The sequence below is a fragment of the Balaenoptera musculus genome, chromosome 19 (assembly GCF_009873245.2).
Source record: "Balaenoptera musculus isolate JJ_BM4_2016_0621 chromosome 19, mBalMus1.pri.v3, whole genome shotgun sequence".
Lineage (NCBI taxonomy): Eukaryota > Metazoa > Chordata > Mammalia > Artiodactyla > Balaenopteridae > Balaenoptera > Balaenoptera musculus.
In genome coordinates, this window is record NC_045803.1 from 8,890,508 (window position 1) to 8,916,753 (window position 26,246).

Below are 26,246 nucleotides of genomic sequence, written 5' to 3' on the forward strand. Positions count from 1 at the left end.
CGTGGTCCTGGGCCGCAGGAGGCGCGCGCCGGTGCGACGTCAACGCAGACCACTAAGCTCTCCTGAGCTGTGTACCGCGGCCCGGCCGCAGCTGAGTCCTCCGAGGGCCCGGGCGGTTTGATGAGTACCTTTGCGGCCGCTATGGACAACTCCGGGAAGGAAGCGGAGGCGATGGCGCTGCTGGCCGAGGCGGAGCGCAAAGTGAAGAACTCACAGTCCTTCTTCTCGGGCCTCTTTGGGTAAGAACCGCGCCGAGGGGTCCGGCCGAGACCTAGACTGGGAGGACAGAGGAGTCGTAGACTGGGGCGGCGATAGAGACGAAGGGCTCGAGCCTAGAGGACGGGGGGTGGGTGGGGAGGTTGCAGGATCATGTGACATGGTCTAAGGCAGCAGAGGTGACACCGGCCAAGGGCCAGGGTGCCCGGGTTGTGGCATTGGCAGAATAGTTTGAGGAGAGTCTGTCCGAGATGGTAGAAGGGCCCTGGGCTGAGGACACCCAGGCCGAGGCGACACCATCTGGAGGCAGGAAGGGGACCCAGGCTGAAGATGGGCCAAGGGGCTGGAGGAGAACCTGGGTCGAGGGAATATGGTCTCAGGCCTTGAAGGGGACCTGGCCTGCGGGGACTGAGGGAGCCTGGGAGGGCAACCAGGTCAAGAAGCCTTTTGGAGCTCTAGGAGAACCTATTTGAAGGATCCCAGACGGGCGTCTTGGGTCCCTGGGACTGAGGACCCCTGCCCGAGGGCTTCACCTTTTCAAGGCCTGGGGCGGTGGATTTGTGTGAACGCAGGCTCAGGACTCAGGGCTAAGGTGATCCTGGGAGTGATGAGCCCAAGTCTGAGATGTGTGAGGTGTCTGGGATGAGTATGGCCTTGGTCACGGGTGAGTAGTGTAAGGGGACCTGACACCAGAGTGAGATCTGAGCAGAGGAATCCCTGGGGTGATGGAGTTACGGCTTCTGAAGAAGCCTGGACTGGGAGGCTGGAGACTAACGTGGGGTGAGGCTTGATTTAGGTACTGGAGGGATAAAAGGGAGAGATGAGGGAGATGAGAAAACCAAAAGGGGCCGAAGACCTGCTGTGTGATCCTTGAGTAAGGATTGGGTGGGCATTGTGAGTAGTATGAGAGTGGCGTGCCCAGGATACCGCTGAAGGGGTCTGGGAGACAGAACCAACACCTGCAGTGTGGCAGACGTTTCACATAAAGTTCACATTGGCTCGTAGAAGTTGTTTGGATGGCCGTCCTTTGAGGAATTTTAGTGGCTTCGGAGTGTCAAAAGCCCTGGTTTGAAGTGGTCTCTGCCATTTCATGACCTTGGGTAAGCTGTTTACTTTCTCTGTTACAGTGGGGCTTAGTGAAACCTATCTCAGGTGTTTGTTGCTAGTATTGAATAAGAATGTAAGTAAAGTGCTTAGAATTGAGCCTGGGATGTGGTTATCACTCTGAGAGTGCTAGCTGCCATCAGCGTTACTTCCAGGAAGGAAACAGATGTGGAGCCTGTGCAGGGCTGGTGGGGATCAAGGTGGGGGTCTGATGGGAGAAGTGGGGATGGGGGGTCAGAGCAGGGAGAAGCAGTGTGATGAGAGAGGAGCTGAAAGAGGTTAGGAAAGGAACTCCGGGCCATGGGGACTTAATAGGCTGAGGGGAGGGGGCTTGAGGCCCCGGGTGGAGGGAAAGGAAGGCCGCGGAGGACTGAGGAGGGTTGTGTTGCTCATGGGCCTGGGAGGAGAGCTGCAGTGGGCCGGGTGAGTTTGTAGTGAGTTAGGAGGAACCGTGAGGAGGGGGCCGCGTGGAGCCTGGCAGCAGAGACAGGCAGAGGTTGGGGAGGGCTGTGAGGCTGGGAGAGTCGTCCAGAAGGCTGGAGAAGGGGCTTGGGGGGAGGACCAGGGATTGGGAGAGATGGTGTTAAGAGGTTGGTAAGGAATGAAGTAGGGGAGGGTTCTTCCCAGGAAAGGAGATGGGAGCCGCTCGTTGTTATTTGAGGGTGGATTATGTTTAGTGAAAGAACTTGAGTAACCTGGCTGAGAATTGCCTGGTGTGGAGAAACATCCGGGGCTGATGGCCTGTATTGATTAGGTGAGAAATGTTTTATCTTAGAGGCTAAGAGTGGGGAGAGGGTATGTGTGTTTCTGCTTCCTTCACAAGGGGAGAAATTCAAGTGCTGTGTTCTGGGGTGGGGCTAAGAGCTCAGTTTTCGGTAATGGTTTTCCTGGGTGGCTTTTGGTGTCTGCTCCCTTTGGACTGGGGGTTAGTGTACTGTTGGGCCGTGCTTGGAGGGAGCAGCTGAGTGAGACCCTGAAACACCTTTCACCTGGTTGGGAAGGCAAGATGAACGCTAGCTAAAATACTATTAAAGCAAAATTGTCAAATGTGACTAAGGGCTAGATTCTGTTGTTTGTGGGAGGTGCCTGACCTGAGAGGAAGCTGCATGAACTGAAGGAAGGTTCTGGTGAGGTGTGAGCTGGGCCCCAAGGAACCCTAGGTCATGCTAAGGGAGTGGGGGCTGGGGAAGGTGTTCTAGGCAGAGGGAATTGTGTGAACAGAGGTCTAGTGTGAGGGGAGGTTCTGCCCGAAATGATGGGGAACTGAGATCTAAAGGGAACAGGGGTGGCTCCCCAGAGGAGAGCGCTCCATCTGGGAGGATGAACAGGAGTTCCAGGGGTACCCTCTGGCGGGGGAGCACTGCTCCAGGCAGAGGAGACAGTTTGAGCAAGGCCCAGATGAAGGTTTAATGCAGGGGGTTCCGTGTTAGCCCATAAAGGTAGAATGGGCAGAAGGGGGTGAGACTGAACAAGAACCAGGCCCAGTCCTGGAGGGTCTTCTGAGAAAGGGCTTGGATTTGAGGAGGTGCTGGAGAGTACTGAGGATGTGAACGGGGGCCTGTCTTCGCCTCTCCGGCTGCTGTAACAAAATACCATAGGCTCGCTGGCTGACAACCAACAGGAATTTATTTCTCACGGTTCTGGAGGCTGAGAAGTTCAAGGTTATGGTGCTGACAGATTCGGTGTCTGATGAGGACCTGCTTCCTCACAGACAGCTATGGTTTCACTGTGTTCTCACGTTGTGGAAGGGGCGGTGGAAGGGGTGAACTAGTTCTCTGGGGTCTCTTTTGTAAGGGCACTAGTTCCAATCATGAGGGCTCCACCTTCATGACCTAATCACCTCACAAAGGCCCTCATACCATCACCTTGGAGGTTAAGATTTCAACACATGAATTTTGGTGGGGGACCCAAGCATTCAATCCATAGTAGGGCCACTGCTGGAGGGTTCCCATTTGCCTTTTAGAAAGGACTGCAGCAGCTGGTGTTGGGGAGAGTGAAGACAGTGACAGTAATACTAGCTGATAACGTTTATTAAGTGCTCACTCTGACTCTGAGTCCGGCCTGGGCCAGGCGCTTTACCTGCGTCCTCACATGTAGTCCTCACGACATCCCTGTGGAGGTGGACAAATGGGGGCTTAGAGATGTTGATATATTTGCCCAGTCCTCTGGTGAGTGGGAGATCGCGTTCACACACAGGCCTGTCTGATCCCAAAGCCCTCTTGCTGCCACACGAAGTTTCTCCTTGATGCTCGGGCCCGTTTCTGGGCACTCCGTTTAGGGAGGATGTTGGCAAACTAACTAGGCGTCTTAGGGAGCTTCCTTCCTCTGATTCTCCCATCTTCCCCACCCACGTGGCAGTTTTCTCCAAACGTCTGAAAGAAAGAGCAGGTGTATTCATCCCAGACCCTTCAGCTCCAAGAGCGGTTGCCATGGTGCAAGGCTAGCGCACAGGACAGGGATGCAGACGGAGACCGAGACCCGCCTGACCAGAGCCTGTCTGCCGGAGGGGCCGGCCCGAGAGGACTTGCCTCATGGGCGGGAACCACTCCTGACACCTTCCCTCTGGAGCTGGGGTTGCCGGGGTTCCCGGGGTTCAGCGTTTCACAACCCTCTGTGGCTTCTGAGGACTGGCGGAGGGAGTGTCGGGGCTCAGCTTGTCCCTCTTGCTCCTCCTTCCCCTTTCAGGAACCTCAGCGATGACAGCAGCCCAAACTGAGAGGTCTCTGCTCATGTCAGAAGGGCCAAGTAGGGTTGCTCCCGCCTGGGATCGGGGGCAGCCCCGTCACCTTGGATGTTAAGGCCTTCTTTGCTCTTCGTTGTTTCTGGGCTGCCAGGCACTAGGGGGCTTTGGTGCACCAGCAGCCTGGGAGGGAGGCTGTACCAGCCGGCTCGCAGATCCAAGCTGCTTCTGTACCTTCCCTCCCCTCCTCGGCTCCCCAGCCAGGGCTCAGGAGATGGGAGAGCAGCCCAGACTTCTGCTCTGGAAGCAGAAAGGTGGCGATTTCCCAAAGACGATGCAGTTGTGGAAAAGGAGAGGGGAGATGCAAGATGCGCTCTTTCTTCCTTCCTGCTCCCTGTCTCCCAATGGATCCAGACTTCTTGCTGTGCCCCTTCGGGATGGCGCAGGTTCCAAACAGTGGTTCTGTTCCCCATGCTTTTCCTCGTCCCGAACATTTCCCCGTGACCCCTTCCCCCAAATCCAAAATAAAAACTTCTTTCCACTCAGATACCAGTGTGTTTAGCAAGTTTCTTCTTCTGTGAACTGAAGATCATAGTAATACCTACTTCGTAGGATTGTCCTAAGGAGAGAATGAGGTTATGCATGTGAAGCGCTGCGAGCACAGTGCCTGACCCTGGTGAGTGGTTATGAAGTGCTTATTGTTATCAACAGTATTAGTATTAGGTATTGTGATGGGAAGTTGAGCCCGAGGCGCTGGAGAACTAGAGATAACAGGGCGCTTTCTGTGCACAGACAGCAGCCTGCAGATCAAATGTTGACACAGTTCCTGCTTGAACCGCTCTTGGGCACCAGCAACCCCTGGGAGCCCTGGAGGCTGGCTTTCCTGAGGCAGAGATTGCGGCCAAGGTCCTCCGGGTAGGTGTCCCCCATCCAGGACCCCCCCAGGCCCTTGGCTGAGGAGTGCCAGCTTCCAGACCACCCTCCACCTGCAGAGCACGCAGGACCCCGGGATGCTGGTGAGCTGGGCACCGAGGTCACTCACTGTCCCCTGCCAGCTGCCAAGATCCACAGCTTAAAACTCAGCCTCCCTTGCCCGGGCTCAGAGTCGAGGCTTTCCTGAGGGGACACAAGGCTTCCAAGGAAGCCGGTCGTCATTTCGCCGCAGTCCGAGGGTTCTGCCTCTCTTGATGGATGGGACCCTGCTGTCTGCTCACACAGAGGTTTTGACACTCCTGTTTGGAGTGGGGCTACTGAGAGGCAAGGGTCTTTCCGAAACATCATTTAAGAATAGGAACCATTGGGTACTCTGGCTGGGATGAAGGAATCCTGTTGGGTTGCAGAGGGCATCCGTGTAAGAACCACGGGAAGGCCTGCTGGGCTGTGTGGCAGGCGTGGCCGCTGCCCTTGAGCTCACGGGCAGGAGGGCGATGGCCCCGGAACCAGCCCCATCCGTGTGGTGTGCAGGGGCTGGGGTAGGTGGGAGGCCCCCCGCTCTGTGGAAGCCAGGGGAGGGGCGCCATTTAGCTAATCTGGAGGTCAGGCAATGAAGCCCACGCTGAGATGCGAAAGGAGAACACTTCCAGAACCCGCTCTCTCCGCCAGCCTGAAGCGAGTGAGGATGCTCTCGTTGGCTCAGCACCTGCTCTGTGGCAGGCGCTCTCCTGGCTGCTGCCTGCGGGGACGGGGTGTTCCTCGTGCCTCCAGCAGGCCTGCCGGCTGCGGCGTCTTATCCCCACTTACAGCTGAGGAAGCAGAGGCTGGGGCGCCACGAGCCAGCACTGGAATCCAGGCCTGCCTGACTGTGGTCCTCGATTTTTCCACCCACCCCGAGTGACTCTAGAATTCCCGTTGCCGGGTGGCCGGCGGCCCTTGGGATGTATTTCTCCTCCGTCGTATAATAGCAGCTGTTGGAGCGCCTGCTCCGGGCCGCGCTCTGTGCCGTGTGCCAGGTACTGCGGCTTCTGACCCTCACGAGACGCCTCCCAGGTCAGGCTCGTTGTCTCTGTGTTACAGATAAAGAAACCAAGGCTCAGGGATGACTAGCCCAAGGCCGCACAGCTAGCAAAGTGCCCGAGGCTGACTCAAGCCCCCAAGTGCGTTCTCTCTCTCCCCATTGCCCATCCAGGCATTTCAGAGCTGGGCAGTTAGTGTGTAACACTGGATTCTTCCGTCGTTCCTGGGGCCCTACGGGAGCTCGACGCACCGCAGAGCCAGAGGGGCAGCGAGGGGCTTAGCGCTGGTGGGCGATGCAGGAGGAGAGGCCGAGAGATGCCCAGAGACCCCGCGGCTGTGGCTCTGTCAGCAGAGGGGCGAGGCTGGGGGGCCGCTGCTCCCGGCGCCGGGGGCCTCTCTGTTTTCTGATGTACCTTCAGCCTGCCACTCCGTGAGGCGGGCTGGGGCTCAGCGGGGGGCTGGCTTAATGGCCCCTCCGGGCCTCCAGGCTGCTCAGGCTGCCCCCAGCCGAGAGCAGCATTTTCTCCTCAGATGAGGGAAACCTGAGCAGCACTGGCTGTTTCATCGACAGGAGAGGCCGGAGCAGGCAGGGACCTTGTGCGCCCCCTCCTTTTCCAGAAGACTCTCGGACACAGGGAAGGAAGCTTCCTGGACCTCAGGGTGAGCAAGAGGCGGGGCAGGTTTCCCGGCCCGGCCGCTTCCTGGCAGCGTCGGCTTGGGCCAGCCCCTCACCACTGTGAGCCCAGCTTCCTCCTCTGTCAGCCAGGGTCATACCTAGAGGGTGACTGTGGGGATCTCTGTGCTGCTTCAGGTGGCACCTGGCAGGCCGCTGTAACGAGTCATGAGGATGCACAGCAAAGGAGAGGAGGTCGGGGCCCCGACCGGCCCTTGGGTCCGTTCTTCCCCACCCAGGGCGCGGACGGAGAATCAGGGCGGGGACCTTCAGGCCGAGGAGGGGGCTGAGGGCAGGTGTCTAATGGCACCGCAGAAGGACAGGGGTTTAGGGAGTGTCGGGGACCTAACGTGGGAGTTACTCCACCTGCCTTGCCTTCTGAGGCCCTCAGGAGACTGCAGGTTGGGTGGGTGGCTTGTTTCTGGGAGCCGGGAAGTGCCCAGGGGATGGAGAAAGGAAGGAGGGAGGCTGAGACTCTGCCCTGCTGATCCCCTGGCCTGGGTCCCACCGGGCTATCCGAGCGTGCCTGGCACCGCACCCTTCCCTCCATACGGCAGCCGCTGGAGGATGGTGGCTGTGCCTGGGAGACCTGAGCCTGCTTCCTCCACCTTGCGGGGCGGGGGAGAGAGCAAAGCTGCGTCGGGTAATTACAGACAGCCCTGCACCAGCCCGGCCCAAACCAGTTCCCTCTATTCCCGGTGTGGCTCGGAGCCGTGTGATGGGAAGGGCAGAGCAGAGGCAGCTTGGGGGGATCAGTGGGGGGAGGGACAGTCAGCTGTCCCAGGCGCTGCCACCTGGGCTCTTCAGAAGATGCAGGGCCAGCTAGCCCCTCTGGCCCTTGTGCAGGGGTCCGAGGGAGGCCTGGTTTCTTTCCCTCAGCAGGTTTGTCGGGGAGGCCACTCTTAGATAAGTGACATGAAGTGACCTGACCAAGGAGAGAAGTCCTGTAGTAAACCATGCAGATTTATCACATGGGGAGACAGCTTGGAAAAGCAGAGGAGCTGGGCTCTTCTTCCTTCTGCCCTTTCTTTCCTTGCCAGAACGCTCCTTATTATAGGGCCTAAACCCTTGTCCTGGCTTCCAGCATGGGGTCCCCCGTCCACCTCTCCAGCCTCAGTGCCTGCCACTCCCTGGACCATAGCCATCCTGCTCCCCTTCTCTTCCTTCAACTGGCCAAGTTTGTTTCTGTCTCAGGGCCTTTGCACGTGCTGTGACTGCTGCCTGGAATGTGCTTCCCTCTTCACATGGATGGCTCCTTAGTCATCTTTGGGGACTAAGCTTAAATCTCACATAGTCACAGCAGCTTTCCCTGACCTGCCCATTCAAAGAAGCCCCTCGTCCCCCAGTCCCTCTGCAGTTGTCTTGCTGATGTCCTGTTTACTGAGGGTCAGGTCTTTCTCCTTTGTTTGCTGCTGTTATCTGCAGTGCCTGGCACATAATAAATGCTCAGATATTTGCTCCCCAGTTGAATAAATAGCTATGTGAATGGCTTCTCCTTCAGGATCTGCCAGGGACCCAAGTCATATTACTTTCCCCTTTGATGACTCCACTTCCATCTCTAAGGCAAGAGGCTGGAGCTCCAGAGATTCTCCTGTCATCGCCTGGTCATGGGAGTGGCCCGGACCCAAGCTTTGAGGGGAAGGAGGAGGCAGGCCTGGAGGCCTGAGCAGATGTTAATCCCTCTGGCTTTTCCACCCGCAGTTAGAATCAGTGAGCCAGCACGGGGTTGGCCCAGCTTAGTCTGGGATCATAGAATTTCAGCCCAGCAGCTGACAGGCCTTGTGTTCTGAGCCCGCCCCGTCCCGCTGAGCTGCGACAAGCCAGCTGAGGCTGACTCTGCTCATTGTTATCACCCGGCTTTGGGCCTCTCCGTGGTGGGACGGGCCATTTCTGCTGCTCCGGGAGCCTGAGCTTTTTCAGAGAATGTCTGGGCCTGGAGAGGATTTAATTGCACTCACAAGGAAGGGAAGGATGCGCTAGGGGATCCATGGGGTGGGCAGATCTGTGGTTGCGGCCTGTGAATGCACCTGGCTCCTTTCAGAGAACCTTCCAGAGAAGATCCCCCAGGGGGTTTTGTAGCCTGGCCCCCAGGGACCCTTCTGAAATCTCTTCTGCCCAAAGCTTGTGAAAGTTCCTCACCTCTCCAGGGCCAGGAGTGGGTTCTGAGGAAGTCGCTCCAAACAGGGGCCCCAGGCCCAAGGCATCTTGTGCAGCTGTGGTGGGAAGATGGGGGAACCCAGCAGGGCGAGCGTGGGAGGTGTGCGTCACCACATCCCTCAGGGCTGCTTCCTGGGGACAGCAGAGGGTGGGTGCGGAGTGTCAGCACAGCCCCAGAAGGCAGAGGGGAGACTTCTCATCTGAAGAAGAAGCTTACCTGGTGCGATTTGGATTCAGGAAGCCAGGATTCCAGTCCCAGCCACCCTGCCAGCCCGCCCTGGGGGTATTGCCTTCCGACATTACCTGACATGGGACAAGTCACTGGTGGCTGCTTCCCAAGAGGTCAGTCTAGGTCAGCTTTTTCCCTCCCAGACTCGCCTGATGATCTGAATCATCTGAGGCCATTGTTACAAATCTTGATTGCAGGCCCCACCCAGACCTGCTGAGTAAGATCTCCAGGGAGGGTGGCTCCGGGGCTGTGGTTTGATTATTATAGCAAACATCTGATGTGCATCCAAAGCATGGGCAAGCTGGCCCTACCGCACCAGCAGTGCAGAGGGCAGGGGTGCTCCCCATACTGTGTCCAGAATTAGGTCGGAGGCCCTCGCCCTCTGTGGCTGGTGTCGGCGAGGATCTAGGGCCAGATGACACAGGACTGAGGGCTGGGACAGTGAAGATGATTTATTTGTGTGGCTTTATTTTTGGGGGGGGGGGGTGCCAGTGGGCAGCCTCACAGCTTGCGGGATCTTAGTTCCCCAACCTGGGTTGAACCTGGGCCCCGGAAGTGAAAGCGCCGAGTCCTAACCACTGGACCGCCAGGGAATTCCCATTATTTTGCCATTTTAAATAATCTTGTGCTGAGCATCCTTGTAGCTTCGCTGCTTAGTTTCTTTTTTTTTAATTTTTTTTTGTAGTTTATATTTTTTTATTTTTGGCTGCGTTGGGTCTTCGTTGCTGCGCGCGGGCTTCTCATTGCAGTGGCTTCTCTTTGTTGCGGAGCACAGGCTCTAGGCGTGCAGGCTCAGTAGTTGTGGCGCACGGGCTTAGTTGCTCCGCGGCATGTGGGATCTTCCCGGGCCAGGGCTCGAACCCGTGTCTCCTGCATTGGCAGGCGGATTCTTAACCACTGCGCCACCAGGGAAGTTCCTCTGCTTAGTTTCTTAGGATAAATTGCTAGGAATGTAATTCATTGCTGCATCACAGAACCCAATGTAAATGCTAATATTTAAAATACATATATATTTTTTTTCTCGAATAGGTAAAATATGCAGACGATTTTAAAATCCAGACAGTACTAACGAGGGATATGAGTCTGTCTCCCACACCTGGCACCCAGTTCTACAGACCCCACCTTAGAGAAAAATACTGTAACTATTTTTTTTGTGTGTATTTTTCCAGAAACCTTCTATGTTTACATGTATGTTTCTGTTCTCACCCTCTTTTTCTGTTTTGTTTTAACACAAATGGGAACTTGCGGTGTACATATTTTAGAACAGTATTTCTTCGTATGTCTGTATTAGTATATATCTGCCTGGTCGTGAATTGGCAGCAACACGCTTTTAGGGTTGAGACGTCTTCATTGGACAGCTGCAGTGTGCAAGGGACAGGGTTAGGGCCTCGAGGAAAGGACAAGGTGTGCTAGGATGGACTCTTCCCCCAGAATGCTTTGCGGTCTCGTGGGGAAAAGGGATTTGCAGAGAGCCTGGGATCCAGTGGTCAGCACCGAGCATCTGAGCAGGAAGTGGAGGAGACTGTCAGAGGCAGGGCTCCTGGGGGTGGTCGGGAAGGACCCCCCCCTGCAATGAGGGTCCAACCCAGACCTGCCCAGCGAGGGCCTAGCCAGCCTTTGCGTGAGGGGCTGGGGGCCACCGACTCCGTCTCCCTTGAGCTCGAGCAGAGGCCTGAGCTGTAGCTGGACTTGGGAAGCTGGCTTCATGGGGACATGCTGGGGCTGGGGCTGGGGCCACCATCCAGCGGAGATGTGAGGGCATATCTCCACTGTCGCTGGGGCAGAAGGCTTGCTTTTCCCTTTTTTTGGGGGGGCCTCACTGTGCAGCATGTGGGATCTTAGTTCCCTGACCAAGGGTCGAGCCAGTGCCCCCTGTATTGGAAGCTCAGTCTTAATTAACCGCCAGACCCCCAGGGAAGTCCTGGCTTGCTTTCTCTTTGATACCAGATTAGATCTTTTTCTTACCTGTTTTTCCTTTCCTTTTTCCCAGAGGCTCATCCAAAATAGAGGAAGCATGTGAAATCTACGCCAGAGCAGCAAACATGTTCAAGATGGCCAAAAACTGGAGTGGTATGTGATCCCTGCTAGAGCGCCTCCGTGGCTCTTTCTCCGGTTTTCCCTCAGCTTCTGGTCCCAGAGGCCTGGCTGAGGCGTCGGCCTTGCAGCTCCCCCACCAATGCCATCTCCAGCTTTACAAACCCACTGGCCTAACATCTGGTCATTCCGAGCCCGCTGGGTTGTTTTACAACTTGGGTCACAGGGCCTTGGAATGAGAACTTAGAGGATAAGGATAAATAGATTATTGAATTCAGATAGACCCATGTAGATTGATGAGCTCTTTGAGGGGTTTCTCCTTAAATTCAGAATTTCAGGTTTCCAGCAAGGACCTACTATATAGCACAGGGAACTATATTCAATTTCTTGTAATAACCTATAATGGAAAAGAATCGGAAAAAAGAATATATATGTGTAAAATTGAATCACTGTGTTGTACACCTGAAACTAACACAATATTGTAAATCACCTATACTTCTACTAAAAAAAAAAAAAGAAAGAAAGAATCTCAGGTTTCCCTGGAAGCAGTTCCCTAATACTTCCATCAGAGTCTGAATTCTGGGCTGGGGATCATTCAGGTGGTTCCAATAATAACATTAACACGGCTCCATTTATCGAGCACTCTCCTAAGCACCAAGCTTGCATTATTTAACTGAATCATCACAGCAACACCATGAGGGTCAGTACCATTAATATCCCCATTTCACAGATTTGGAAACTGAGGCTTGGCCCAGCCCTTTGCCCAACACGCCACGACTAGTGAGTGACTGAAGCAGAATTCAGAAACCAGAACTCTGACTCTGGAGCTGGAGGGCTTAACCTGCCCCATGTGGCTTCCTGACCTTTGGAGCCAGAGTGACTTGGATCTGTGTCACAGCTCAGGCTGGCCACGTGACCCCAGGGAGGTTACCTGGCCTCTCCAAAACTGTTTCCTCCTCAGCACGGCAACGGGGAAAGGAACGGTCCTGACCCTGCGGGGCTGTCATGTGGGTTCGTGGAGATCAGCCGTCCCCACGCAGGGCAGTCAGCACAGCACAGTAGCAGCTGCGAGCTCCATTTCCCACTCCTATTAGCAGCACCCCTCCCTCTAGAGTGGGAGGGGAAGCCTTTAGAGGACTCCAGTCAACAGACTGGCAGACTGCAGGAGCACTTACAAGGTCCCCAGCCATCTGTGTGCTCTCACTCCGGTTGGGGCAAGACACACACACAGACAGTATCATAGAATACTGGAAGGGCCTCTTTCCGGAAGAGGGCATCCCAGGTCACGTGCCTCCTGAGACTCTCACAAGCTGTGTTGGTGAACGGAGTGGCCCTTCTGACTTGGCCAGGAGGGGTATGGTCAGACCCTGGCAAGGCTGGAGCTTGGGCGGCGTCTGCCAAGGAGAGGTGGGTGGGCAGGGAGGGGCTCTTTTTTTAATCTTTTGGCCGCACCGTGCGTGCGGTATGCGGGATCTCAGTTCCCAGACCAGGGATTGAACCTGTGCCCCTGCAGTGGAAGCGCAGAGTCTTAACCACTGGACCGCCAGGAAAGTCCAGGGAGGAGCTCCTGGAGGTCCAAGGGGCCGAAGATCTGTTTGGGTGCTACCTGCAGGCCTGGAAGAGAGGTTCAAAAAGCCAGCCTCGAGCCCTTTGGGGGCTGACTTCATAACATGGCTTCAAACATCAGCAAGATTGGATCAAGAAGATCAAGCAAAGACAGTGTTGAAACCCAGGGAGGAACTTTCCAACTACAAAGGAAACGAAACCTGGGATGGGGCTGTGAAGGCAGGGTGTGGAGGCACAGGGCAAAATGGACTACCGTTTTCTGAGAATATTTTTGGTGTCCTGAAAATTAGAAGAGCTTTTTCCTAAGCTTTCACAGCATGTATTGTGCCTAGAGCCAGATCCTATGTGTATTTTTATATGCTCCTAAGGTAACAATACCATTAGAGAAAGAGTATTTCTTTTTCAATCGCATAGATGGTGCTTTTCTCCTAAAATTTGTCACCTCCCTCCTTCCCCCAAATATTCAAACAAAAGTCGTAGGCCTTTTTTTTTTTTTTAAGTTTTCCCCCAATGATGCTACTTTTCTGGAAATTCTGCACTCAAGTTTGGAGCCCTTAAAAACAAGAAAGAAATCATACATAGTGCAAACCTGGGTGGCTTTGTCTAGCCTCCTGCTCTAAAGGGACAGGATGGGGGCCAGGCCCGATTGTCCTCTTCCAGCTCAGGAATTCTGTGATTCGGACTCAGCTGGAGGAGGACGAAGGGCAGGGGCCTCAGGACTGAGCTGGCGTTGGCCATTGGCGCTCCCACTTAGCACAGCCCCTACCCCTGGAGGAGGAGGGGTCCCGCTGTCTCCCACAAGTCAGATTAGGAGCCGGAGAAAAGGATGGCTTGGGGCGCCTGGAAGGTGGCAGTTCGCAGCTGAGTACGGGACAGCCTGGGCTTCAGGTGTGGTCTCCGCCTCCCTCCACCCATGGGCATTGGTCCCCATGCTCTCAAGTTCGTGGCATCTCCGTCCTGTTTCCCTTTCTGGCCGTGAAGCCCCTGGGGGAGTGGACCTTGTGAGGCCTCCTTGCCATCAACATGCAGTGACTCCGGACGAGGGACCGGCATGTGGACAGAGGCAGGGGAGCTGGGGAGTTAGATTGGAAGGGCTGGGGGCCGTGCGGGGAGAAGTCAGGCTTGGAAGGGGAGAGGCAGTGGGGGGTCTGGGGTAGCTGCATCCTCATCGCCACTCTCTTGCCCAGCACCCCCGAGCAGCCCCATCCCACGGTTCAGCCGGCACGCTGCCTGGGCCTGGGGTGGGGGCAGCAGCTCCGGGGTCAGGAGGCCCGAGGTCTAGGCCTGCACCTCGGCTCACCCCGGCCAGGCTCTTCCTCTCTCTTTCTGCACCTGGAGAGCTCGACCACCTCCCCGGGCCCTGTCTGAGCGACCTAAAGCGCGGAGCCGCCCCTAAGACGGGATCCCCCTCTTCTGTTTCAGCCGCCGGAAACGCCTTCTGCCAGGCAGCCCAGCTGCACCTGCAGCTCCAGAGCAAGCACGACGCGGCCACCTGCTTCGTGGACGCTGGCAACGCGTTCAAGAAAGCCGACCCCCAAGGTGAGGGCCTCTGTGGGCCGCTGGAGCTGGCAGCCCAGAGCGCCAGCTGAGCCCCGACCCAGAGAAGGCCTCAGGTTTCCGACCCAAGATAGTAGGCAATAGGCTGGCCTGGAGGCGCTGGCGCTCTAACTTCAGAATTGGCTCCCTTCCGGCTGGCGTTGGCCTCCCCTTCTGCTCTGTGCCTGCAGCTGATCGCGCCCCTCCCCTCCTGGAGCCTGGGAGCATTTGGGAGTGGGAGTTACATTTCAGACCCACCGCATGCCAAGGAGAGAGGAAAATCTGTTCTGTTGTCAGAATTAACATGCGAGAGGGGGTGGGAGGGGGTGCAGAGACCAGCCAGGTAGGAGTTGCTGCCGAAAAAGGAGCGGAAATTATCCTAACCTGGCTTCCCTACCCCCTGGGTGCGGGGGGATGGGGTCAGAGAGAACAGATCCCAGAGACGTAGCTGCAGAGAACAAGTTCCTTAAAATGAGAGCGTGCTGGGGACAGAAGCCCAGTTTGGGACTGACTCACTGTGAGGAAACTGTTTCTGTCCCCCTGGGCTCATCCTGAAGTAGAAGCACAACCCAGTGGGTACCAGAATTTTGGATTTCATGGAGCTGGAATTTTATTTTTTAATCATGGTGCCAGACATCGGTTGCCAACTTTTAATTTTAACAAGCTCATTTTTTTAAATGACCATCTACTATCACTATTCACTCATAAGAGAATGGGAAATACGTGAATATTAATTTTTTTTTTAAAAAAAGGAGATGCATCATCTTGGAATAAAGGCCTATCCTTCCCAAGAGAGGGCATTTGGCACCAGTGCCCGGGGGTATCTCCAAGGATCTGTGAGCACTGGTTCACACACCAGCGCTGGGGAATTGGTGGCGGATTCGTTATCACCATCGGGACATCTAGTTCCCAGTGGAGGATTTGACGTCTGTGTGGACCAAGTAGCTGTTCTCTGTTCCCAGACGTGACGGGTGGTTCCTGTGCAGCCAGGTGTCTCACACATGTGAGCTCAGGCTCAGCAAGAACCAAGGGGAGGCCTTGTGACTGGGTGGGCCGTCGTCGCTCTGCACAAAGCTAAGTGCATCTGGCTGGCAGCGCTGTGCCACAGCAGGCCACGTGGTGATGTGATGATGACCCAGGGTGACCTTGGGTTTGTTTTCAGCTCAAATCACCCAGGGAAGTCTGTGCGTCCCCCGCAGAGGGCCCCCAACCCCAGCCTGCCTTCTCTCTGGGGAACTGGTCGACCTGCAGATGCTGCCCTAGCATCTGTGACGCTCAGCTGCTGCTCCAGAGTGCCTGGAAGGACTGAAGTCTGGGGCGGGAGCTGAGGCCAGGCTGCATGGCACGTGCACAGCGCCACTTGCTCTTCACACAAGCCCCCGCGCTTCCGGGGGACAGGCCCCACCTGGCACCGTGATGTTGCGTCCTTCCCCAGCTTTTGACCTGAGCCTTCTCAGCGAGCAGCGATGGTCTGCAGGGTGTGTGTGGGGTGCTGGGGCCCGGGTCGGGGGTGTGGCCCGGTGCCTGGCCTCCGGAAGCGTGGAGGGCGGCTGAGGCGTCGGTGGGAAGGCAGCAGTGGTTAGGTGTGGCAACGTGCCCATCTTGGGGCTCAGAGGCCAACTTGGTTTCTCTAGGGATCAGATCAGCGAGCCTGCTTCTCTGCCCTGGATGCTGAGGGTGGGAAGGGGTGGATTTGGTACTGGCGGTGGCTCTCAGGGAGCAGGAGGCACTGTGGCTCAGGGGAGAGCCTAGTGTGGGCAGAGCCGGGAGCGGTGCCTTGGCTGGAGCTCCAGGCTCTTGGTGCTGAGCCGGGAGCGGTGTTGGAGCGGCAGCGTCCCAGCAGCACCGCATCTCGACTGCCCACCCCAGTCAAGGAGGGCGGGGCTCACTGTGGTCTCTGAGGCCCGGGGCAGCCTGCTCCCCTGTGACCTCGGGGAGACACCTAATCTTTTGGGTCTCCATTTCCTGGTCTGGTAGAGCAGAGACCACACGTGAGATAAAGCACAGACGTGCCCAGCACGGCCCCTGGCGTGTGATAAACGTCCAGTAAGGGGCAGCCCTCGGCTCCCATCAGATGGCAGCCCGGCCTGGGCACCCCCTGCCTCCACCCCTGGCCGCTTGCCTTGTGAAGCAGAGCCGGAGGGCCCATGTGGACCACTGCCCGGTTTCCCCGAGCAGGTGGCCAGCTCCCGGGGCCTCGCTGCTCCGCTCGCCTGCCTCACAGGCCTCGCCTGTGCCAGCACTTCGTACAGGAGTCCTGGAAACGCCCCCTCCCCACCGCCGACAGGCCGCTGAGCCTGTGCCTGGGACTGCCAGGGCGGAAGGAAGCGATTGGGCGCCTGTCACCGCTCTCCCTCTGCGAGTCTGCCCTGAGGGTGAGCCGAGGGTGGCCTGCCGCCCCCTTGGTGGCTGAGGGCAGAGGGGGGAGGTGGTGACCACAGCTGTCATTGGTTCCCAGCCGCCGCCGGCCGCTATGGGTAGACTCAGGCCAGGGAGGCCTCTTACCCTGCCCGCCTGCTAGCCGGGCCCAGGGGTGCGTGTGTGCGCACACGTGCACCCAGGGCAGGGCAGTGGCCAGACCCCCACTTGCCGCCCCCGTGTGCTCCGCCAGCCTCACTGCCAGCCTCACTGGGTACCTGCTGTGTACCAGACACGTGGCGTCTTCCTTCTACCCATTCCACTTCTTCGTGGGGTTCTGCGATTTTCCTCCTTGTACTGAGGAGACCTGTCTCCCTAAGCCAGCGCCTTCCCCTCTCTGGGCCTCAGCCCTCCCCGCCCACCTTCTGGGGCTGGATCATTCCCAGAGCCCCTTTCTGGCTCCCGGTTTCTGCAGGTGTCTGGTCAGGGGCAGGTGTGCCAGGGTGCGTGGGCTGTGCGCCCCTGGGGTCCTGGTGACCGGAGATAAGCTGGTTGTAGCCAGTGTGTCAGCAGCTAATCCGCTAGTGCTCTGGCTGGGGTGGCAGCTGGCAGCCTGCCGCTTTCAGGGACAGCTGTCCTGGAGCGAGGGGGCTCAGCCTTGCGAATCCATGCTGCTGCCTGTGGGTGAGCCTTCTTCCCCTGCTGCCGCCGCAAGGGCCGTCTTGCTGACGACACTCCAGGCCAGCGCCGGCAGGCCCGGGGCGGCCGCTGCAGGGGAGCCCCTCCTGCCAGGGGAGCTTCCGGCCTCTCGCCCTCCAGGGCTGCTAGCCTCACCCGGGCAACCTTTGCCCCTCTGCCTGTAGGTGCCTGCTTGTGCGCCCCACGCTCCAGGAGAGGGCGCCTGCGAGTCGCCTGCGGGGGACCTGCCTGCCGCATCCACCCCCTGGGGTGGAGAACGGCGCAGAGCGGGGTGTGCGCGGCTCACGCGCTGCAGCCCTGCCGCGGCTCCCTACCCTCCGTCCACTGGGCTGCCAGCTCACCAGTTACTTCCAGACATGCTCTGTCACAAAACGTGTGTGTGTGTGCGTTAAAGTAACACTGCTTCAGGCTGTATTTGTTTGTGGTGTTCTCTCCCTTTTCTCCTTCTCTGCCCCTTCTTGCTTTCTTTCCCTCTTCCCTACTGCCTCAGGCTTCCCCCATCAGCCTCAGAACCTTGACCCAGTGGGGTACGCTCTCTGAATCTTTTAGGGGTCCCGAGGGGCCTTTCAGAATTGGACCCGACCTACCAATCCTCCCTCCCCCAGAGCAGTGCTCACAGACACCCCCTTTTGGCCTGTAAATTTGGTGGTTGGGGGGGGGCTTGTGGACTCCCTGAAGGGCCAGCCACAGGTCTGGGCCGAAGAGCCTCTGTCACACGTCTCCCTGCGTGATGAGACCATTAGCCCCTGGAGAGCAGACACCGGGCCTGCGGCTTCGTTGCAGCATCTCAGCCCAGTGGGCCCTGCTGACTTTGGAGACCCCGGCGGCAGACCAGGGGGCTTACAAATGCCGGACTGCGGGGTGAATTTTCAACCTTGCCCCAGCTCAGAGCCCACCTCCTGTGGTCTGTCCAGGCTCTCTGTCCGTCTCCCTCCATCTCCCCCAACACCCTTTCCTCCTGAGATGCATTAAAATGGTGTTAAAAAAAAATCCACCCGAGAGCTCATCTCTATCTGCTAGAAAATGCCACCCACTCATGCTTCTCTCTCTCCTCCAAATAACTTGTCAAAAAAAAAAAAAATGCCTTTCCCAAATTTCCAAATTTAAAAACTTGCAAGAGGTAGTACAACAAAGGTGCCCAATTCTTCCTCCAGGTGCCATCCCAGTGCGTGTGTTTTGTCGGTGAAACCTGTGGCTTGAGGAGCCAGCAGGCAGCAGTGCCAGGCGGAGGAGGGTGCAGAGGGCTCTGCTGTAGGCTGGGATGTGGGCAGAAGAGTGGGGACCCCAACCGCTGGGGCCTCAGCATCACAGCACCCAGCCGCCTCCTGCCGCAGACGGAGGCCAGGGGATGCAGCTGGTTCGGGGTCCCACCGTGAAAGGGTGGCAGAGCCCAGGTGGGACCTGGCCGCCTCTGCCGGCAGCTCATCCTCAGGGGCAGGGCCTTGGCAGGTCTGGCCCAAAACACCCGCGGGAGTCTGGCCGCCAGCTGGCTATGCCCTGTCCCAGGGGTTGCTGGGAAGGTGGTGGCATCGTGGCGGCCCGAGGGGGAGGGCCGCTGTATCAGCAGGGCTCCCCCGGAAGCATGTGCCCGGCAAGTCACGGTCAGCAGAATAAATTAGCCTGACCAGGTTTGCTGCGGCTCGGCGTCCCCTCACCTTCCCTCCCTGCTCAGGAGCGTAGCCCTGGCCCCTCCCACTGCAGCCCTGCACCTTCCTCCTCTCCTCGGCCTCTGCTGAAGTGACTTCACCTTCTTATTTCTCCTCCCCGCCTTCCTTTTTCTCTCCCCAGAGGCCATTAACTGCTTGATGAGAGCAATTGAGATATACACAGACATGGTAAGGGTCACTGCGTGTCCTGTCTGCCCCGTTGCAAGTCCTACCATATTGCCCCAGCTTCGCCTCTCCTCCTCCGGCCCTGAGAGCAGGCGGGAGACTGGCAAGGTGGGGGGTGTCACCGGAGCCGGGCTGGGCTGGCTGGGTCCTCACGCAGCTCCTCACCAGCCTGGCTCCTGGTGGCAGCTCCCAGCACGTCACAGGGGCTGACGGCCCCTCCCCAGGTCCTGCCTCTGGCCCCCCACAGGCCGTCATTGTCCTCACTCGTAGACGTCACTGCTGTTGGGGTCCTCGCGTGTCCGGCGCGTTCCCCTTACCCAGACCTCCACCCCGCCAGCGTCCCGTTTGATTCGGGGAGGGTGGGCAGGGCCCAGAGTCAGCTCAGCCCCGGCCCTGCCCCAGGGAGCATCCCCATGGACAGGTGAGGCCCAGGGAGGCGGCTGCTGGGCTGAGGCCAGGGAGCCAGGACCGTGGACCAAAGCCAGGCCCTGGCGCCTGTCGACTCCACTTTGCCCCTTCGCGCTCTACCTGTGTCAGACCCCTCCCTCGGGCAGGAACCTGGGCCGGAACCTGGGCCCTGCCTCTGGCCGGGTCCAGGGCTGTGCTGTAGTGGTGTCGCCGTAGCAGTGGCGGCAACCACCGTGCATTGAAGCAGACGCTCCGAGCTGGGTGGTTTAGTCTCCCCTGCAGCAGCCCCGTGAGGTGGGCACTGTTGTCATCCCGTTTGACAGGAAGGAGGGTCCCAGACAAGAGACGTGACTCGCTCAGGGCCCCACGCCTACCGACAGGAGTCGCTGAGACCCAAAACTAGCCCTGGCTGAGCCCAGGGCCTTGCCCCTTCCTGCTGCCCTCAGCAAGGAGGCGGCCATGGACCAGGCTCCGGGTGTGAGTGGCGGGCCAGGCATCTGGACCCCCACTGGGTGGAGGCAGGTAGGAGGTGCTCAGCCCCTCTGGGAGCTGGAAGGCATCCTTGGGGAAAGCCCTGGGCGCCTGCAGGGGAAGCTGGAGAGCAGGGGTTGATCTGTGAGGAGGGCTGTGTGGCCGCACGGGACAGGGAGGCCGGGAGGGAGGCTGTTTCTTAGGCAGCGGGGCGCCTCTACCAGGTGACTCTGGGCTGGTCCTCCGCCTCTCTGGACCATCTGTCACACGCCTCCTCGGGCCAGAGCTTCTGGCAAGTCCCTGTGCAAACGGTACCTCGGCGTTGCTCCATCTGCCTGTGCCCGCATGGAGACTGGATGTGGAGGGCCGTGCCCGCCGTCACCCAGGCCGCTCATGCTGGAGCCTCCCTTTTAAGCCCCGTGCCCCTCTGTCTCTTGGGACCTTCTGCACACCTCCCCTCCCAGGGGCGGCTGAGGGCTGAGAATCCAGCTTTGGGGGACGTGGAGGGGTGTGGTTGAGCTGGGGCGGGGCACTCAGGACGCCCCTCGTCACTGAGGGCTCCTTCCCACGTCTCACCCAGGGCCGGTTCACCATCGCGGCCAAGCACCACATCTCCATCGCCGAGATCTACGAGACGGAGCTGGTGGACATCGAGAAGGTCAGTGGCAGGTGGGGCCCCGGCCAGTCCTCTGAGACCAGGACAGGAGCACGGGGCACCGGCAGAGCCTGGGTAAAGGGCTCCGGTGAGCCCCGGGCCGTATGGCGCCCGAAGGTGATGAAGGCTGCATTGGCCCCTCGCCCTCCCCCCACCGCCCGTGTCTCCCCAGGCCATCGCCCACTACGAGCAGTCGGCAGACTACTACAAAGGCGAGGAGTCCAACAGGTACCCCTCCTGCCCGCCCCAGCCCCTCGGCAAGGGCCCCGGACCCGGCTGCCACCGACCTCCCTCCCCTCTCTCTGCCCCATTCAGCTCTGCCAACAAGTGTCTGCTGAAGGTGGCCGGTTACGCGGCGCAGCTGGAGCAGTATCAGAAGGCCATTGACATCTACGAGCAGGTGGGGGCGGCACGGCGCCCCATCCTGCCTGCCAGTGCCCCGCCCTCCCCCCCATTCTCTGCACTTCCCTCGGTCATCCCCACGCCCTCACCCTGTACTCAGCCTGGCTGAACACTCTCTCTGCCCACGACCCCACGCGGTGTCACCGCCTGTCACCGCCGTCTTCCTAGACAGGCCCTTCCCACACTGCTCACAGGGCCCTTCCCAGGCAGCCCCAGAGTGAGGCCAACTCTGAAGAAGCAGAGTCAGGGAGAGAGTGGAAAGAACTGCGAGGCCCGGGGTAGCCAGAGGCAGCGGAGGAGCCTGCTAGAAGGGGCCCAGGAGGGGGTGTCTGCTGGGCGGGGAGGGCTGGGGGGGGCCCGGCCGCCCTGGTGGGCTCAGCCTGGCCAGGAGAAAGGCAGGCAGCTGGCCTCAGAGGAGAGCGGGGCGGGCGCCGCCTCTCATGTTCCCGCAGCCTGCCACCCCTCTGCCCACCGATGTGCCAGCCTCCTTTCGGGCCTGACAGCAGGCCCGCCTCTCCCTCCACCATCGCGGGTGCCTCGGGAAGCCCACGGACACCTGGCCTCAGCCCTGTGGCCACACCCCCACTCCCCATCATGCCCTGGTCCTCGGTCACTCACAGACTGGTTGCTGACTTCCCCGGGGCTGGTCTCTCTTCTCCCTGCCCTCGGGGTCCTGGGTTAACAGGGCCCCGCTGGGGAACAAACCCCGTTCCCAGCTGGCCCCCAAGTGCCTGGCAGTGACCCTGGCCCTCTGGCTGCCCGCCTGCTCGTGCCTGCAGGTGGGGACCAACGCCATGGACAGCCCGCTGCTCAAGTACAGCGCCAAGGACTACTTCTTCAAGGCGGCTCTCTGCCACTTCTGCATCGACATGCTCAACGCCAAGGTGAGCCCAGGCCCAGGGGCCCACCCAGAGCTTACCCCACCCCCCACAGGGTGACTGCCCTTGGAGCACAGTGTCTGTCACTAGGCCGAGTCACCTCTTAACCCCTTCGGAGGGTAAGCCCCTCACTCACATCTGGCCCCTGGCATTCAGCTTTTGGGCAGGAAATGCTTGTTTCTATCTCTGATTTCACTCGCTCAGTCCCTGTAGCCTTTGAGTTTCCAACTCCCGACTTGCTCAGTGCTAGGCTTTTTCTTCTGTGGGAGTACTTTTTGAGTCCTTACTGCACCCCATGAGGTTGATACCATGGTCGCCCCATTTTACAGATGAAGACACTGAGGCTGAAACCAGCGTCCCTTGTTCAAAGCACGTGGCTAGTAAACTGCAGCCCCAGGATTCCAGATCTTTCTGACTCCCAGTGTCATGATTTGAACCAGAGCCTAAATGCCAGTTCCGCTTGTTCTCAGGGCTTCTTAGCAAGAGAGGGGTCAGGGCTGGGTGAGGGGTTGGGGAATGGCCAGGGAGAGGAGCTGGGTTCTGCTGGCGTCTGGGATTTCTTGGGGTCTCCAGCTGCCCCATCCTCAGCCACATGGTGTGTCTGAGCCCCACCCTTGCTCCCTTTGCCGGCGTCCGGCAGGGCAGGTGAGAGCTTGGGCTTTGGGGTCAGGCCAGTTCAGATCCCCAACACGTACCTGTGCCCTGAGCGGGTCACTACCATCTCTGGGTCTGTTTCCTACTTTCAAAATAGGGTCACCATCGTTTGACCCTCCCCGGGTCCTCGTGAGGGTTCAACGTGAGAAGTGCCTGGCGTCAGGCCTGACACATAGGATGTGCTGTTATGAGGCACTACCTGGCGGTTGTTGCCATTGCCCCTACCCTGGGTGGACCGGGTGCAGGAGAGGCACTGAGCACCGGCCTGGGGAACCCTCCTCCCTCCCCCAGGCCCCCACCGCCCCCGTCCCCTGCATCTGTCTCTGCGGCCAGGCTTGCACTGAGCTCAGCTCCTTGAAGCTGCCGCCAAGCACAGAGCCCGGCGTCACTGGAGGCTGGGGTGGGGGGGTGGGGGCGCAGACAGCTGACTCGGGGCCAGAGCGGCCCCCGGTCCCCTCGGCTGCCAGGCCAGCTGCTCCGAGGGCCCTTCTTTACTAACTTGTGCCCTTCTTCCTCCCCTCCGCCCTCGCCGACACTCAGCTCGCTGTCCAGAAGTACGAGGAGCTGTTCCCTGCGTTCTCCGACTCCCGGGAGTGCAAGCTGATGAAAGTGAGTGCCGGGGGCTCAGGCCACCCCTTTCCTGCGTCTGCGCTTGGAGCAGGGCGTGTGGATGGGAATCTGGAGGCTTGGCTCCGGTTAGCACGATCACCGAGATTTGTACAGTACTTTTCAAGGGTCTTTTGTTTCCCCTTCGTCTGCCGTTTGGGTCTCCAGTTTCTGGATGAGACAAGTAAGATTCAGTCAGCGATGGAGCTGGGGGCAGAGCTGGGAGGCTGTGGGATCTCACGCGCACACAGGCACGCGTGCACGCGTGATGTTCTGTGTTAGCGACTTTCCGATGCGGAGGGCAGGGTTGGAACACAGCCTCTTCCTTCCTGTCAGCATGGGAGTCCCCCCGACTTTCACTCACCCAGATAGTGTGTGTGTGAATCTCATCCAGGTCAGGCCTCAGGCCAGCCTGGGCCCCTGAGCCCCGCCTGCCATTTTCTTGCAGAAATTGTTGGAAGCCCACGAGGAACAGAACGTGGACAGCTACACCGAGGCGGTGAGTGGCTGGCAGGCGTGGCCGCCCTTGTCAGATGTGCTCCCATGAATTTCACCCTTTTTTATCTCCAGCCCCGGCCCCTGGCTATGAATTCCTTTCTCCCGTCGCTCCAGAATCCTCACAGGTAGCCCCAAGAGGTGCGGGGAGTGTTCTCCCCGTTGTAGAGATGATGGCACTGAGGCCTCTTGGGGCCGGAGCTGGGATTGGAGCCCATATCTGTCTGCTCCTGAAGGCCAAGGTCTTTGCACCACTCAGAGTCCCCCTGGGGGAGCAGTTAAGGATGTCTCACATCAGGCACTTCGGGTGATCCTGGATGTGCAGGGAGGGAGGGAATGAGTCGCATCGTTCCCCCTCCCCTCCCCGAAAGCAGGAGGGAAGAGGAGCAAAGGGTGCCGGAGAGGCAGCATTGGGAGGGTCCCCCTTTCCAGCAGCTTCTCTGATAGAACCGCCCCACGGAGATGTTTCTCCCTTTCCTTACCCTGTTCTGAGCTTTCTGGAACTCAGTTCCATCCAGCTCAGGTCCACATTAGGTCCTCCAGACTGTATCTGTCAAGCATGTCTCTCCCTGGGTACCCATCACCAAGGCCATCACCCATCATCGTAGGCCTCTAAATGATGACAGAGACCAAACTTGTCAGGTCCATCCCGCCCCAGACAGTCCATCCCGCCGCTTCTTATGTCTCCAGGCCTCAATTTCCCATCCGTAAAACAAGAAAACTGGACTTTTTTTTTTTTTCAGCTATAAAATCTTTCTTCCCCCCAAGGGAAGCCTCACACCCAGGCCAGTAGAGACACAGAAGGGAGCCGCTCCGGCTTGTGTTGGGGCCCACGCCTCCTCTTGCTCCTCCTCGGGGACTGAGGCTGACAGGAATACACCTGGAGGATCTTGGGAACAGAGACCGTGGGCTAGGATTGGTGGCAGGGCGGGAGCCGAGGCCAGGCGCCGGGTGGGCAGCCCCTCCTGACACCGGTCCCCCGGCGCACACAGGTGAAGGAGTACGACGCCATCTCCAGGCTGGACCAGTGGCTCACCACCATGCTGCTGCGCATCAAGAAGACGATCCAGGGCGACGAGGAGGACCTGCGCTAGGCCCGCCTGGCCCCCTGGCGCCCGTCTCCCTGCCCCGTCCGCTCTCCCCCAGCCTGGCCCTCCAGTGAGGATCGAGAGGATGGCGAGGAGCCCAGAGAGAGGTGGGGCCCGAGACGTTGGCTGCGAGACCTTCCCTCCTCCCCACCAAGGAGTCTCGCAAGCCACAGCGCAGGCTCAGCACTGCTTCGGGGGCCCCTGAGGCCAGGCCTGCTGGCCAGACGGTCACCCTCTGTTTTCGCCGCATCCCTTGCCCCCTGCCCTTTTATTTAAGCCCCCGGAGGTACCCTTCTCCCCGCCCCGACACGCAGAATCTTTGATGCAGACGTATTTGCTGTGGGTGCTGCCGGGGGTCAGGGTCAGCATCTGGCCCCCCATCTCCCAACCAGCTGAGTCGTGAGGTTGGTGTCTGTCTCTCCACCTTTGTCCCCCAGCCGAGCTCTGAGCCCACGTAGCCACCGTGATTTGCTGTCACCGCTGGGGGTGGGCTCCTTCCCCACCCAGCACGGGAGCCTCCCAGCCTCCTGCAGCCCTCACCTCTCAGGGTAGTCCCAGGCCCTGGAGCTCCGAGGGCCATCCCCATGCCCACCCCTCCATCTCCACCCTGTGCTTCGAGGTGTTGTTGGTGGGAAGCTGCCGCTGCCTGAGGAAGGAAATAAAAGACAACACTTGTGCACGAGTGTCTTCCTCCTCACCCTTCAGGGCCTGTGTCCCGTCTCCCTGGCCCTCCCGCCTTGGGCTCTGGGCATGCTTTGTGGGAAAGAAGAGGGCAGGCTTAACCAGGAGGATGGTCTGGGTCAGAGCCTAGAGAAGGGGAGGCCCAGGGCTGGTGGGTTTGGGAGCCATGGGCTTGCGATCTTTGAGCTCTGGGCTTTCTGGTCCTTGGTTTCCTCAGCTGGGATGATGGGTGCCAGTGCCCCTCCCCCAGAGCTGGCGGGAGGACGGATGCATCACCGGTGATGAGAAGGGGTGGAGGAGGCCCACCAAGTCTTCCAGCCTCACACCCCACGTCCATATTTCCCTGCAGGGAGGGCTGAAAGCCCCAGTGGCACTGTTCCATCTGTCGAAGGGTGGGGGAGGGAGCGGCTTTGGCGGGCGGAGTACATGGAGGACTGAGTGGGTATGGTGAGTGGGAGGGGAAACAGCAGGAGCCCTTTGCCCAGGAAAGGAGGGCAAGAATCAGCCGCCGCCTCCACACTCCAGCACGTGGGCCTGCCTGTCAGGTGGACAGTCTGATGTGCCTGTGCTTCCACCGGCACTGGGCTGGGCCGGGCGCTCCCCACTTTGGAGTAGGGGAACAGCTGGAGGAGGGTCAGTGCCCAGTTGCAGACTCAGTGTCACAGTATGTGGCGTGACGTCAGGAAGTGAACAGGGGCTGCAGAGGAGGGGCTGCAGAGGAGGTGCTGCCCAAGAAACCAGGGCAGGCTCCTCGGAGAGCTGCTCCAGCCTAGAGCCTGGAAGGAGTTCAGGAAAGGTTCAGGCTCAGCGTGTGTCAAGAGAGTGGCCTCTATATGACACCCTGCCCTGCCCCTCTGTCCCCTTCAGCTTC

The 26,246-nt window shown here is 59.0% G+C and overlaps 1 protein-coding gene across 2 annotated transcripts; it reads left to right on the forward strand.

Annotated features, from left to right (window-relative positions):
• On the forward strand, positions 1-25,376 carry NAPA (NSF attachment protein alpha). 2 transcript variants are annotated; one of them, XM_036833375.1, is made up of 11 exons: positions 1-239; positions 11,003-11,082; positions 14,035-14,151; positions 18,994-19,040; positions 20,497-20,574; positions 20,744-20,799; positions 20,887-20,971; positions 21,753-21,857; positions 23,046-23,118; positions 23,560-23,610; positions 24,599-25,376. In XM_036833375.1, exons 1-11 carry the CDS (start codon positions 121-123, stop codon positions 24,766-24,768), a joined length of 981 nt encoding a protein of 326 aa, XP_036689270.1. In that variant the 5' UTR covers positions 1-120; the 3' UTR covers positions 24,769-25,376. The 2 variants fall into 2 exon arrangements, with proteins under 2 accessions (XP_036689270.1, XP_036689271.1); XM_036833376.1 differs by having other exon boundaries at positions 2-239; positions 23,046-23,114.
• The last annotated feature ends 870 nt before the right edge of the window (positions 25,377-26,246 follow it).